The 15,538-nt window shown below is 43.3% G+C and overlaps 1 protein-coding gene across 3 annotated transcripts in view; it reads right to left on the bottom strand.

The window, feature by feature from the left end:
* The window catches only part of TRAF1 (TNF receptor associated factor 1), a 28,671-nt gene extending 13,515 nt beyond the window's left edge, over positions 1-15,156 (bottom strand). Inside the window, exons 1-4 of one of the 3 annotated variants that reach the window (XM_069073794.1) lie at positions 14,640-15,154; positions 11,459-11,823; positions 10,350-10,434; positions 4,103-4,201 (exon numbers count right to left, since the gene is read on the bottom strand). In XM_069073794.1, coding sequence (XP_068929895.1) covers positions 4,103-4,201; positions 10,350-10,434; positions 11,459-11,667 — 393 coding nt within the window. In that variant the 5' untranslated portion in view covers positions 11,668-11,823; positions 14,640-15,154. Of the gene's footprint in view, positions 1-4,102; positions 4,202-10,349; positions 10,435-11,458; positions 11,824-14,639 lie in introns of all 3 variants that reach the window. The other 2 variants (XM_069073796.1, XM_069073795.1) reach the window with 2 other exon arrangements.
* Positions 15,157-15,538: the final 382 nt, after the last annotated feature.

The raw sequence follows: 15,538 nt of genomic DNA, 5'->3' as shown, positions 1-15,538 counted from the left end.
GAGAGCTTGATCCATATTCAGGGGGCCAGAGTAATTTAAATTTAGATTGAGTCTAGAGTGAGTGACAGATAATAATATGAGATGAGGCTGGAAAGGGAGGTTGGCACCAGACTGGAGAGGGCATTGCATTACAAGCCAGAAGAGGAAGGAGTATATGTTTCATCTGGTAGGCAACAGAATCATAGAATCACAGAACTCAAGTAGAAAAGTAGATTAGAGGCTATCTAATCCAATACCTAGATTTTACAGATGATGAAACCAAAGCTCAGAGGGAAATGACTTGCTCAAGGTCACGTGGGTAGGAAGTATGGGAGACAGGATTTGAATCTAGGGCCTTTAACTCTAGCACCATTCTTCATCTGTTGTACCACAGGCCTCCAAAAATGATAGTGGTACACATTTTGGAAAGTACCTGCCAGATATGAGGCAGTGTGTTATATTGGAAAGAGGGGAGTCAGGAGACTTGATTTCTAGTCCTGGCTCCGACACTAGTTATTTGTGATCTGTGGCAAAGGGACTTTATCTTCCCATAGGGGAGGCAGAACAATGACTCTGGAGTGAGAGATGCTGAGCCCAAATCCCACCTCTGACATTAACTGTCTGTGTGACTTTGGGCAAGTCTTTTTACTTCCAGGATTCACTTTCCTCATCTCTAAAGTGAAGGGTGAGTCCTCTTAATCTAGGATTTCAATCCATGACCCTATGACCTTTCTGGCCAAGGCTCTTCCTCTGTAAGAGGGCTTATCTAGAGAATCTCCAAGATCCCTTCTAACCCTAGACCCCAGATCATTTGTCTCTGCCAAGAGAAGAGGAGAAAACACTGAAATACTTGTTCCTTTATATCCTGAGATATATTTGAAGTTTGGGGGTCAAAATTTTTTGAGGAAAAGAGTGAGCCAAATGTGTCCTTAAAAAAAGTTTATGGAATCATTAAAAAAAAGGGAAAGAGGAAGGACAGAGAATGATTTTTATCCTCTGGGTAATGGGGAGCCATTAAAGTTTCCTCAGTATGGAAGTGACATGGCAGCCTTCTTTGGAGAATGGTGTAGCTTTTGATTCAAATTATTATAATCTTTCAGGAGGGCTCTAAACCAAACCAAAGAAATTCTGACTTTTAGCTAGAGCAAAATACTCCCGTGGGCCCCATCTTCTCTTCCCTATTCTTTGGCTCTTCCCGTGGCCATGCTCTCTGGAGTGCTACATGTTCATCTGCAGCTACCTGTGAGTATTATTTCTCTTGTAAGCCACCTGGAGCATATGCAGGAAAAATGTCTTTCTTGGGTACTGTGCTTATGGCACACAAGCCTCAGAGCTTGATTCCTGAGCAAGAAGGCTTGGCCTCTTACCTTTTCAAACAGGAAACCACAGATACCAATAAATAAAAAAAAAATGTAGTAGGCGGTAACATCAGACTGAGGGATTGGGGACTAGTAGAAGAGCTAAGTATTTTTAAAAGGGGAGGGGGTTATCAAATAACAAAAGCTGGGAGAAACCTTTGAACACAGAACATCAGAACACAGAACATAAAATTTAGAACTGGAAGGGGCCTTAAAATATTCTAGTCCATAATGCTTTTTTTTTTCACAAATGGGGAAAATGAGGTACATAGAGGGATTAAGGTTCAAGGTCATACAACTAGCTGGTGTCAGAACCAGGACGAGAATCTATTAAGTACATACTATCCTTCTAGTCACCCAGGTTGGTAACTATGGTATCGGCCTCAATCCCTCGGATTCACTGACCTCAAATATCTAATCACAGTTGCCACATTTTGTCCTCTCTAGCTTCACAACATTTTCCCCCATGGCCCCTTCTTTCCATTCATGCAGCCAACACCCTACTTTACTGTATCTTGCCTGGACTATGGAAGGAGCCTCCTAATTCATCTTTCTGCCTCTGTCTTTTACCACCCCAATTCATTTCCACAGTCAGAAAAGCTAATCTCCTAAACTACAGGCCTGATTATATCACTATAGTAACTACTAATAACCAGCATGTATATAGCATGCTAAACTTTACAAAGCACTTTACAAATATTATCTTGTTCTATCTTCATAACCACCCTGGGAGATAGGTGCTATCATTATGCCCATTTTACAGATGAAGAAAGTGAGGCAGACAGAAATTAAATGACTTGCCCAGGGCCAAACAGCTGCTTAGTATATGAGACCAGATTTAGACACAGGTCCTTTTGACTCAAGGTCTAGTGTTCTATCTACTGAACTACCAAGATGCCTCAATAATCTCCAGTGGCTCCCTATTTCCCCTAGGATCAAATATGAACTCCTTTGTTTTGCATTTAAAGCTCCTTACATCCTGGCTACTACCTTTCCAGATTTGTGAAACATAATAACCTATTTTTCTTGCTTTTCTTCACACAAGACACTCAATTTCCCCTCTCTGCAACTTTGCACTGGTTATCTTCCATGCCTGCAAAGGTCTCCCTCCTACCTTCACTTCTTGGAATATATAATTTCCTTGAAGACTAATCTTAAGCACCCTGTTTGCAAGAACTGTGCCTTCCTGTTCAAGGTTACCTTGTTTCTGTTCGGTATATAGCATGTATATGGCAACTAGGTGGTACAGTGGCTAGAAGTCTAGGCCAGGAGTCAGGAAGATCTGAGTTCAAATCCAGCCTCAGATACTAGCTATGTTTCCTGATTTGTAAAATGAGCTAGAGAAGGAAATGGCAACCCACTCCAGTATCTTTGCCAAGAAAACCCCAAATGGGTTCACAGAGATTAGGACGTGACTGAAATGATTAAACAACAATAATTAAATGTGCCTGCTGTCTTTCCTGATAGACTACAATCTCCTTAAGGCCAGATATTATTTTATATTTGTCTTTGTATCCTAGCACAGTACCAGACACTTGAGTATGTGCTTTCAAAATGATTGCTGACTGACAAATAATTCTAATTGATAGATAATTCAGTTTAGTCTATATGGTATGATTTGAGGACTTCCAAGAAGGCCTGCCTATTACAAGTTTCCCTATGATGTTAATACTAGCTTAAATTTTACTATTAGAATGTCATTCCTTGAGATTAAAGAAGAACTTGCTAATAATTAGACCTGTAGACAAGCAAATAGGATGATCTGTGAGACAGTGAGTTCCATGTCCCTGGAAAGGGTCAGAGAGAGGTTGACTGTGGACTGCTGAGGGATGTTGTAGGGAGGAGTTATGCACTGGGATGGAGAATGGAATAGGGGACTTCAATCTCTGAATAGGGTGTGGATAAGTGCTAGGAAAGGGAGAGATTCCAGGCAGGGGAAACAACCTCCTACGTGATCCATGTCTGTACCCAAGTGAATTTTCCCTAAACCCTTCAGGTTAGATAAATCAATGTGTGCATACATCTACTCTGAGCCAAAAAGAAGCCTCCTATTGACAAGGCTAAGAATTCCCATAGGATGATAGATTTAAAGTTGGGAGGGATCTTAGAGGTCATTAAGTCCAGCCCTGAAATTTTCCAGATGAAAGGTTTTGTTACATATGGAGGGTCACACAGTACGTGTCTGAGGAGGGGCTAAAAATCAAGTCTTCCTAACCCTAAACCCAAGTCCAGGGCTGTCTACTTTGTTACCCCGCCTTCCTCTGCTTTTGCTAGCAGTTAGCATTCAGGAGTTTCTCTGATGGTGGCTAGATGGCCTGCTAGGCTTGGAGTTATGAAGACCTGAGTTCAAACTCTGCCCTTGATACTTCCTAGCTGTGTAACCCTGGGCAAGTCACTGGAATTTTGTCAAACTCACGTTCTTCACCTGTAGGGGTTGTTGTGGTAGTCAGATGAAATAATGCTCATAAAGCTGCTAATCCTAATGAGCTATGTAAATGCTAGCTATTTTCACTGATAGACAGTTGGGGTGAGCGGTGAAAAGTGCAGGAAGCACCTCAAAGGTGAATGAGCTGTATTAGGAAATTGGAGGTTCTCATCCCTGGAGGTCTTCAAGAGGAGGCTGGGAGTAACAGTTACTTGCCCACTGTAGATGGGAATTGTTTTAGGACTGGACTGAATTAGATTATCTCTGAGATCCCTTTCTATTATGAGACCCTGGAATTCTGGAACTTATGCTGAACCACCCACCCACACACTCCACCAACCTCAAAATTCTTCATGAGGCCAGTCCAGCTGCACCCAGAAATCACGCAATGCACGCTCAGCTCAGAGATCTCCTTATTAATAGCAGCATCAACAAAAGCCTGGAGAATAGAAGCAACCATTACAAGAATATAACCCCTTGCATGAATGCTTTTATATTATTTAAAACACCTCTGCATCACATTGAATACTTAGCAGAACCCTGACAGAGGAAGCAGGGCCGGGTGGAGGATACACATTCAGTCCCCAGCAGGGCAGGGCTGGGTGGGGCAGGGCACAGCAGGGTGGGGCAGGGGAGGGCAGGGCAGGGTGGCAGGGCACTGAATCTGAAGGGGAAAGGCTTCTACTGTGGGCACTGCCATGTGACAGTGGGCAAGACCTTCAGTTTCCTTCTTTGGAAAATGTGCTACCTACCTCGATTCAACAATTTAAAGTTCAATTGAGCAAACATTTATAAGTTCTTGCTGTATACAGGTGCACAGGGTGCTGGGGATTTAAAGACACTGCCGTAGGAGAATGGGCCTCAAGCTTCTGAATCCTCTCCAGGACAGATCCTTTCCAGGACAGACACCAGGTCCTGCCCTTGATGGACCTGCATTCTACTGGGAAGATACTTCATGTATGTACTCAAGTAAACACTGAGTATTTTACATACCTTTCTGAGCTGTAGATTACAATAATATCTCACATTTTAAAGCCCTTTCAAGTTATAAAATTTTTTCCTCACTTCCCTTTGAGGTAAATAATATAGATATTAATCACACGCAACTCGCCCCCCCCCCCCCCCCCTTTTTACAGAGGAGGAAATAGAAGCACAGGGAAGTTACTTGCCTTGGGTCACTCAGTAAGTATCAGAGCCCATTTCCAAGGCCAATGATCTTTGTATTACACTACAATGCCACTCTAAGCCTTAGACGTGTATAAAATGCATTGGAAACTCCAGAACCAGTTATTATTGTGTCAGTAATGATTGTTGCTGCTGCTGCTGGTGATATTGTTGTCTTAGACAGAGTTTTGAAAGGAAGCAGCCTAGTTTGATGGACTGAGTTTCAGGAGACCTGAATTTGGGTCCCAGATTTATTAGCTTTGTGAACTTCTCTCTGGGCTTCAGTTTCCTCCTCTCTAGACCAGATGATCTCTAAGGACTCTTCTAACTCTGATAATATTTGGGGTGTAGAAGTTTGAGTACTGGGGCAGCTAGGTGGTGCAGTGAGTAAGAGTGCTGGCCCTGGAGTTGGGAGGACCCAGATCGGTTCCAGTCTCAGATACTTAACACCCACACAAAAAAACTGGCCATGTAACCTTGGGCAAGTTACTTAACCCCAATTGCTTAAAAAAAAAAAAGAAGTTTGAAGACATCGAGTTTTTTGCCCTAGGAGAAAGGGCCTCAGGCTTCTGGATCTTTTCCAGGACAGATACTGCCATTATGTCAATGGGGGTTGTGCCCAATGCCATTTTGGAAATCACTAAAAATAAAAGTCTGGGTGGACTTTCTAAGGTGAAAGCACACATGCACACATGCATGCACGTGCACACACACACACACAAGAACATATGGAAAACACTTATTCTTCTGTCTAGGTTATTCTGAATGACAGGTAACCGGTGTGTTCTTAGCAGTCCTGGAGAAAGCTACAGTTTCAGTGTCTGCTGGAGGGGGTTGACCAGGAGTGCCTTGCTTAGGGCAGGGCTGTTGCCTTCATGAATACTAGTATTATAAAGTAAAGGGAGTGTCAGTACTGCTTTTGTACAGACTTAGCAACAGTACCTGTCCCCAAAGAGAGTGGAGTGGGTGTAGGGGGCTCCTTGGTCCCTTGCCTGAGAATTTGTATCTCCAGAGTTGTTTACTTTGTTTGGGAACTGCCAAAGGCTGTAAGGACTTCTCCTTTTTGGAAGCCCCAGTGGAGTTAACTTGGTGCCATTTCAAGAGCAAAGGACCTCCAGGAGAGCTGTGTACCTTCACTGGTATTCCACCCGGACCCCTGAAAGCTCAACCTTGTTCTCCTCTGCCCAGCAAAATCCCACCTATCCTGTACGGTCTGGCTAAATGTTCCTCTCCTCTATAAAATGACCTGATGAAGTGGAAGGAAAATCGAGAGAGAGGTTCTAGTCATGGCTCTGCAGTAATCTCTGGTCATGGCTCTGCAGTAATCTCTGAATGAGCCAGGACAAGACATTTCATTTAGAGGACTCAGTTTCTCCTTCTATAAAATTAAGGGGTTAGACAAAACAAACTCCAGAATCCCTTCCAGAACTGATATTCTATGTTCTAACATTTCATATTCTAAGCTCTCGTCTAGCATGGACATTCTGGGTTCTAAGCTCTCTTCCAGCTCTGCCATTCTATTTTAAAGCCCTTTGTTCTATATGCTGACATTGTGGGTTGTAAGCTCCCTTCTAGCTCTGACATTCCACATTCTAAGTTCCTTTCCAGCTGTAACATTCCATGTTCTAAAGTCCCTTTTAGTTCTAACATTTTGTTATAACCTGTGTTCTAAGCTCCACTCCCACTCTACCATCCCATGCTCCTAGGATACTACAGTCTTCCCATGGAGTCAATCACAAGTCAGGTTTGGTGGAATAGCTTACTAGACTTCATTATAATGCTTTGCACTATTAGAATAGACCCTGCTCCCAAAAATCTTGTCTAAGGGAGTTTAATTACTGAGGTAGAAAAAACATCTTGTTATACAGAGAACTATATCATACTTAAGAACTGACATAATACTTATCCTAGGAGAGATTTAAAGCTTAAAGGGGCCTTGGAGATCTAGTCCACTTTCATAATTTTATATATGAGGAAACTGAGGCCAAAACAGATAAAGTAACTTTCCCAAGGTCAAATAGTAAGTAGCAGAAGTAGTATTCAAAGCCAGATTCTAAATCTAGCACTCTTTCTGCCACAACACATTGGTTCTAAAAACCTCTGAAAAGAAGTTGCTCTGCCTAAATGTGCTTCCCTTCTGTTCTACATAAACTCTTTCCCCCTACAATCTCTCAAGTCTTCCTATCTCTTTCCCTCTGCTTTCTCTAGGGCCATGTGTGGTACTCTTGCCTGTGAGGAAGGAAAGGAATAAGCATTTATTCAGCATCTCCTATGTGCCAGGTACTGCACTAAGGGCTTTACAAATATTATGCCATTTAATCCTCACAACAATCCAGGGAGATAAGTGCTATTATTATCTCCATTTTACAGTTGAGAGATATAGAGGTTAAGTGACTTATTTATGGTCACACAACTAGGAACTATCCGAGGCAGGATTTGAACTCAGGTCTTCTCTACTCTGGTATCAGCACTCTATCAACTACACCACCTAGTTGCCTCTAGCGGGGCAGTGATCAGAGAATGTCCAACCTTTGTTTTTCTAATTCAGAGACTGATTTTTAATTGTTGCCTAAAACTAAGCTAGGTAGTGAAGTGGATAGAATGCCAAATCTGAAGGTAGGAAGACTTGTCTTTGGGAGTTCAGATCCAAGCTGAAACACTTACTAGCTATGTGACCCTGACCAAGTCACTTAACCCTGGTCACCTCAGTTTCCTCATCTATAAAATAAGCTGGAGAAGGAAATGGCAAACCATTCCATTCTCTTTGCCAAGAAAACACCAAATGGATCACACAACTGAAACAATTTAATGACAAACAAAACTAAACTGGACAATCTGACCAAAGTAATTTCTCACTATTCAACTGAGTTTTCAGAGGGAGAACTTTGGAAGACCATCAGAGGACAGTCCTGACCTTGTCCATTCCAATGCCCCAAGCCCCAATGTGGGAAACTGAATCACAGGGACCTAAAAGGTCACCTAATTTAACTGCCCAGTTTTGTAAATAAGGAAACAGAAGCCCAGAGAGAGAGAGAGAGAGAGAGTGGTCTAAAATTGCACAACTAGGCAATGACTGAATTGGAAGATCAGGATTCCAATGTTCTAATGGCCATCCTAGAGCTCTCCATTACCACTTGGTGCCCTCCCTGATGGAAGCCAAGGCTCCTCGACTTTGCGAACAAATTTTCAACATCATTTGACCATTTTATGATATTTAGATCTGAAAGGGCCCTTAGAGATCATATAATCAAGGGATTCCTTTTTTTTCCCCCAAGGCAATCAGGATTAAATGACAGCTACTGAGTGTCACCATCTGAGACTGGATTTGAACTCCGGTCCTCCTGCCTACAGGGCCAGTGCTCTATCCACTGTGCCACCTAGCTGCCTCAAGTCAAGGGCTTCTTGACATTTTTGTGTATGTAATGGGCCCTTTTGGCACTCTGGGGTAGCTTTTCATAATATTTTTTATTATTATTTTTAAATGCTTAAAATGCATAGAATTACAAAGGAAACCAATTCTATTGAAATAGTTATCAAAATATATATTTTTTAAAAAAGCTCAGATCACAGGTTATGAACCTTTGGTCTAGTCCAACTCTTTTGTTTTCTAGATCAAAGAACTGAGGTCCAGAGAAGGGAAAGGGACTTGCTCAAAATTCTAGAAGTAGCAAATGGCAAAGGCAGGATTTGAACTCCAAATCCTGTGGTCTTTCCATTGTACCACACTGTCTCTTTTGTGAGCCACACGAAGTGGGGACGGGGATGAAGAAGAGTCACATGTCTTAGATACATGGAACAGTATGGGCTATCTTGAAAAAAGCAGTTCATCACCTGGCCTGGTCACATCTCTACACAATGTATACCCTATCAGCTACTGGAACATCATTTCAGGCAAACTAAGCTTCTACCAAGGCCTAAAATGAATCCTTCCATGTCTGTGTCCTCTGTTCAGCCAATCACCTCCTGAATCCTAAGTACACTTTAGAACAGAATCAGCTTAATGAGATAGGAGGATAAGGACAGACTGATAACCAGCTGGTAAGCTATTTCTTTTCACAGAGAGGTTAGTCTGAGCCACATGTATGTGGACTTTTCTGTGCTTAGAAGTTGTAATGGGAAGAATTGAGCTTATAGACAGTAGCCCTGGCTTTAAAGATTACTCCAGCTACTTCTTAGCGAGTAACTAACATTGGAAAGTTGCTTCAGCCTCAGTTTTCCTCCTCTGTCAAATGAGGCAGTTGGAGGAGATGGCCTCCATTTTGTGTCTTGTTCTAAGGCACAGGCTAGAGACCAAGAAATATCCATCATGCAAAATACTGTAATATAGTTTTGTTGCCTTCAAATCCTTAAATGTGTCACCCAAGTACAGGCCTGGGTCAGGAGCCAGAGAAGTCCCTGGTACTTCCCCAGAGTCTGTGACTAAGACTGCACCACTGGTTTCCTTCATACTCACTCAATCCAGAATGATGAACTTGAGTGTCATTTGGGTTCTATTTCAAAAACTATCCCTTTCCTCCTTACCCCCACACTCAAAATATCTCTCTGACCAATCTGACCACAGTGCCTGGGTTTCCCCCCATTAGTGTCACCTTTGGGGGAGGCCCTTGTCAAAATGCAACTGGGTTACCTGGGAAGAACAACCCATTACTAGTCACTTAGTCCTCAGCATGGGGATAATTTAACACATGAATGTCTTGAGTCCTCTAGAAAGGCTTTGAAAGAATATGACATAAGATGGCTGTCCAGAGCATGGGGAGGGAGCAGAGCACTGCTAGCAGTCTGGTGTGTGAATTGGGAGACTCAGACCCTACTTCTGATTCTGTCAGAGTCCCCTCTCCCACTTAACTCTAAGCTCCACTGTCTATTAATCTGGCCTCCTCTGGGGTAACCTGGACACGGGCCGTAGTTATGTGCAAGAAGCTATATTCCAAACAGGCTAATGTATGAACTCTAACGTGTGTGCAGAGGAGGATAGTGAGGAGGGAGAAAGCCATGTCACTTCTCTGGACCTCAGTTTTCCCATCTGCAAAATGAGGGAGTTGGAACAGATTATTTGAAAAGACGCTGCCTGCTCTTAAGACAAATAAACTTTGAAAAGTTCCCTTGAGAAGCAGCTATAAATGTCTCATCTCCCCTTCAGTGCTCCCTTCTCTCTTTGTACTTTCTCTCTCTCTCTTTTAGGAAACCAATACCACGCTCCCATTCTCAAATGTTCTTTGTTCTCAGCTAAACATTCATTTTTGATGTGTTTCCCCTCCAGAGGTCTTCGTATTTTAATAAGGGACAAAAAACCTTTGATTATCAAAGGAATAAATAGTGACAGTTTAGGCACTGTGACTCTTGATGGGATAAGGAAGACCTATCTCATTCCCTTCACCATGCAAGACAAGGGTAGCATAGGGATCTTTTTTACATGAGCATACCTTCTCTTCTGATAAGAAACTTTCATCTCCCACAGCCTGTGGATTCTCTTCCTTGCATCTTGAACATATAGGGTTCTTGCTGATCCTGGCAAAATACATGCAGCAAGTTTGGTTTATACATTGACAGCTTGTCCTTCTCATTACCTGTCCTGATCCCAAATTGGAAAACCTAGAAATCATTCTCTGGAACAAATAAAAGATGGGTTACCACTCCAGGCCCTGTCCAAACAAGATTTAAAAGCACCAAAGCTATGAAACAAAACTCTGGGCCAAAAAGCGCTATGGGATTGTTAGGATCAAATGAGATAATAATTGTAAAGTGCAGTGCCTGGTACATAGTAAGCATTATATAAATATTCATTATTATTATTATTATTATTATCCAACTTGAAGGTTTAAACTCATAACACAGAGCACAGAATCAAGACTGGCTCTTGATCACTCCATAGAATTATAGAAACACAGAATGTTAGAGCTTAGAGAGACATTAGAACACAGTCAGAATACAAAGAAACCTTAGAAAATAGACCGTTAGAGCTGGAAGAGACCTTACTTAGAGCATTGAATGTTCGCTTGTTTATCAGAACTGTAACAAGAGGAAATAGGCTCAGCAAATTGGAATGACTTGCTCATAGCCACACAGTATGTGGTAAAGCCAGTGCTAGAACACAGATCTCTTGACTTCAGCTCTGAGGAGGACAGCTAATACCAGACATTTATATATCTGAGTATGAATAAAAGTCAGTGAGTTCCCTTTCTCAGAGACATTTGAATTTCCTAGATTATGGAGCTGAAAAAGACCTTGGAATATGAAATGTTAGAACACAGAATGTCAAAGCTGGAAGCAGCTGAAAGACAAAGAATGTTGGAATATAGAACATGGAATGTTAAACTACAGTATTGGTTTCAAGCATGTATGTAGTATGTATTTCAAGTATGTAGAATGGGGGAAGGAGACCAGTGTCTCTCTTCAACGCGTTGTCTCCGTCAAAACCTTAAGCCAGCCCATTTTCTCCCCTTCCCCTGATACCCAGCATCCTAAAGAGATAGACAGACCCAGAGAGACAGACCAAACCGTTCCTCCTCTGTTCCTTCCCCTCCCCCCTCACCTCACTATCCAGGAGAGGCAGGCAGCACAGTAGCGGTGGCCACATGGGGTCTGCTGGGCCTTCTTCAGAACATTGTGGCAACCACAACACAAGTACTTGGGCTCAGGGGTCCTTTGGCAAATACTGGTAGGGTATCCAAAGGGGAATTCATTTTCATCAGGGGTAAGCCGGGGGCCCACAGAGGCATTATCAGTAGGGTTCTCTGCCATCTTCAGAGCTCTTGGCAAATGGAGATAGGTCCTCTGATTCCCACCAGTCCCAGGGAGCAGGCAAGCAGGTGCTTGGAGGAGAGGTGATTCCTGTCACCTTCTCTCTTGTGAGGTGAGATGCTGATGTCTTTATTCAGCCACTTGATGAGTCCTAGCCTATGGTGAAATGTCATGGGGGGAAGGGGGAGGGAGTCTGAATGAGTATGAGTAAGAAATTACCCTGCTGGGTGGAAAAGTCCCCTGGACATTGAATTGCAATGGTTAAAAAAAGAAAAAAAAGTCCAGTCCTCCTGATTGAAAAAAAAAAAGACAAAGAAATTTGTCATAGACTTTAGGAACAGAGTCGTACCATCTGAGAACCTCGACCAGAGCCCCTCCTTGCTTCAGCAGAATCATTTCCCCTGAACAGGAGCTGGGCTAAGAAAGTCCCAGACAACATCAGGCCAGAACTCCTGGTAACTACCCAGTAGGTAACCCAAGAGAACTTTCCAGCCAAGGTGATCTCACCAGTGGGGCTGTAGCAGTAAGAATATTTTAAAATAGTGATTCTGTGAGTAACTGTATTTTAAAGTCCCTTCTGGATTGAGTGCTTAACATTAAAATTCTAACATTCTGTTTTCTCAAGTCCTTTATAGGTCTGACAGTCATTCTCTAAAGTCTGTTTCAGTTCTAATATTCTATATCATAAGATCCTTTCCAGATCTGACAGTATGTATTCTAATGATTGTCCCTACCCACAATGACATTTTGTTTTATAATCTCTCATAACTCTAATATTTTCTGTTTGAATTCAATTCAGCAAGCATTTGTTAAGCATAAACATTGTGTTATGGGTGGGCATACAGAAGCTAAGAGTAACCAGTTCCTGTTTTCAAGGAGTTTACATTCTTTGGGGATAGAAGGAGGTGTGGATATAAAATGTATGCAGATAAATGGAATACAAGATTTAAGAGTGCATGAAGAAAATTTGAGGAGGAAGTTGGGCAGGGAAATCAAGGAGGGTTTCTTAACATAGATGGCACCTGCACTCAGCCTTGAAGGAAGATAAAGACTCTGAAAGACAAAGATGAAGTGGGAGCACATTCCAGGCGTGGAGGGAGACAGGCTTGGGCATCACACACGACATAGAATGTCAAGTTCAGGGTCCATCTAGCTGTCCAGTTTGACTGAAACACTTTCTCCCTTGGTTGTTTACTTTGTTTTTCTGGATTAAAATCTTAATTTTTTTTTCTCCAAAAAAGTACAAAACCTCAGAGGGGAGTACATTGTTTTCTAATGCTTCTCACGGAGTGGAGGAGGGGGAATAACCCAGACAAAGATGAAGACAGTGCTTCCTCCCCGTTCCCATTGAAAGCAGCATGGCTTTGAGGTGGCAGAGGTCACACTGGGTCCACAGCAACTCTTCAGAGCTGGAGAATTGAACCAACCCCTCTGGAGAAAGGTTGAGTTGCAGAGCTAAGGAACGTTGGTCTGACGTAGATATTATGATCACCTGATATCTTTCGTCTGTCCTGGCATCTTCCCCAGGGGGAATGTGCTCTATTCATGCCCTCTGGGCTTAGGAGCTATACGGAACCCTGAAGAGTTGCTTACTTCTCAGTCACAGCCTCCTCAAGTCCCCTCCTTCTCTATTGTTCCATGTTCTAACATTCTATGTACTAATGCACTTTACTGATCTAACATTGTGTTCTATTTAAAAAATTCAAGTGGTAGAACAAGTTGAAAATCCTCTCTCGATCAGCTGATAGGGGTGATGTGCCAATTTAATTTTATTGGTTCTCCAATTCTGATAATCAGAATTTTGTACACGTGCCTATAGTAGCGTGCCTATAGGCAACTAGGTGGCACAGTAGATAAGAGTGCTGGGCCTGGAGTCAGAAAGACCTGAGTTCAAATCCAGCCTTAGACACTTATTAGCTGTGTGACCCTGGGCAAGTCATTTAACCCTGTTTGCCTCGTTTCCTGATTTGTGAGTAATGTGACATGCGTCGCCTTGGAACATCTACTCAAATACAGTAAATGCAATAAATACAATAAAGCTTGAATGGCTTTGATGGCTATCAAAGCCTCAAACTGCACTAAGACTTTGGGGACATCTTGTATTTAAGTAATATATGTGATAAAATGTATTAAATCATTATAGGAAAAACTTTAACAATGTAATAACAGTGCTGAACGACAAGAGACACTCCTGTGGCACAGGGGAGGGAAGACTGCGGGGGTAGTGAGCTCCATTCTCAGTTTTGGCTCTAGTTCCCCCTGTGATTTTGGCCAAATTTCTGCCTTCCTCTGACCCTTGGTTTCCCTTTCAGTCGACTGACAGTGTTCCTCCCATTTCTAAAAACTTAAAGATTCATGTAGCTGAAACATAAGATTCTGAGGTAGCTGGGGGTGGGTGTGGGGGTGGGGGGCGCAGAGTAATTATTCGTCCTTGTGATCGTGTGAAGAGGGTTCTCACAGGCGATGAGAAAAACCAACTCGTTTTATTTCAGCCTATTTTTTTTTGCCGGTTTGGGAGGTCCTAACCACATGTCAGGAGCTGCCCTAATCCACATCGAGAGTGGGGTAGCTCAGGAGACCAGTCTCGGGGAGGACACAGGATCAAAGATTGAGGTCACTCTGACACGATCTGGAAGTTGAGAGGGGGGCGGGGGGAGGGTCGACAGTGGGCGGAAGAACACCAGATGTTCAGCAGCTAGGGAAGTCAAGCGAGAGAGGCAGAAGTCCAGATGTGTAGGAGGACGCCTTCAACCGGGGAACATGGGTCCAGGTGTGGCCTCTGGGAGCGACCACTAGGGTCCAGATGTAAGAAGGAAATTGAGAGGAAGTTGAGGGGAGTCGTGCGCAGTAGGAGGGATTGAAGGGAAGGCCAGCTGTTGTGAAATGGCCTTGAGAGCAGATAGGGGAGACTAAGGAGGAGTCCCGAGGGAGCTGTCACCCCAACCCTTTGCCCCGACAGGGATCGGCCTTACCTGGAGCATTTGCATCTCAGCCCTCTGCCTGTCACAGCTCGTGGCGGATTCTCCCGTGGACCTTCCCCTCCCCCCACACCTCAACCCCCTTCCGGGAGGGTGCGGCCTGAAAAAGGGGAGGCTGAGCCTGGTGGGACCCTAGGGAAGGGCTGGGGAATGTGGAGGAGGGAGTGTTGGCCCCATTAGTGGATAGCAACTCCCTGCCACCCCCAGGGAAATACCCCTTTCCACGAACTGATTCTTTGTGGGGCTTCCCTGGCTTCCGTCAAGTTTCAACTAAAGTTCCACCGTCTGCGAGGAGCCTTCCTTAATCTATCTATATAGTGCCTTCCTTCTGAGGCCATCTCCGGCGTATCCTGCCTCTGTCTGGTTCCTACCTAGTTCTTTGTGGGTTGTCTTCTCCATTAGACTGTGACGTCCTTTAGAGAGCGTTCTGCTTTTTACCTTGCTGTGTATTACCAGCGCTAAACACAGCTCCAGGAACCTAGTAGGGTCTCGGCAAATGCTCGTTGCCTAAGCAATTGACTGCAATGCAGATCTCACTAGACTAGGAGCCAGGAGAGAACTTGATTCTGCAGGGTCCTGGCATTTATTAACCCTGTGATCTTGGGCAAAATTGTTTCCCCTCTCTGGGCCTCAGTTTCCTCATCTGTAAAATGTTGGGATTGTACCAGCAAATGTTTCAGGTTCTTCTAGCCATGACAAACATTTTAAAGTTTATTCCAGTTATTTTTATGACTTATTGTCAAGAGAGTGAATCAAGAAAATTGGTCATTTACTAGCTGAACTGTCAGGAGTGGGGAACTTGTGCCCTTGAGGCCACATGTGGCCTTCTAGGTCCTTGGGTGAGGCCTTTTGACTGAGTCCAAGTTTTACAGAATATATCCTTTTATTAAGGG

This window comes from Petaurus breviceps, unplaced genomic scaffold (assembly GCF_028583685.1).
Source record: "Petaurus breviceps papuanus isolate PSGF00001 unplaced genomic scaffold, PetGlider_PUasm1.0 90879, whole genome shotgun sequence".
NCBI classification, from domain to species: domain Eukaryota; kingdom Metazoa; phylum Chordata; class Mammalia; order Diprotodontia; family Petauridae; genus Petaurus; species Petaurus breviceps.
Note: the sequence above shows the minus strand (reverse complement) of the source record. Positions and strands in the feature narration are given on the sequence as shown.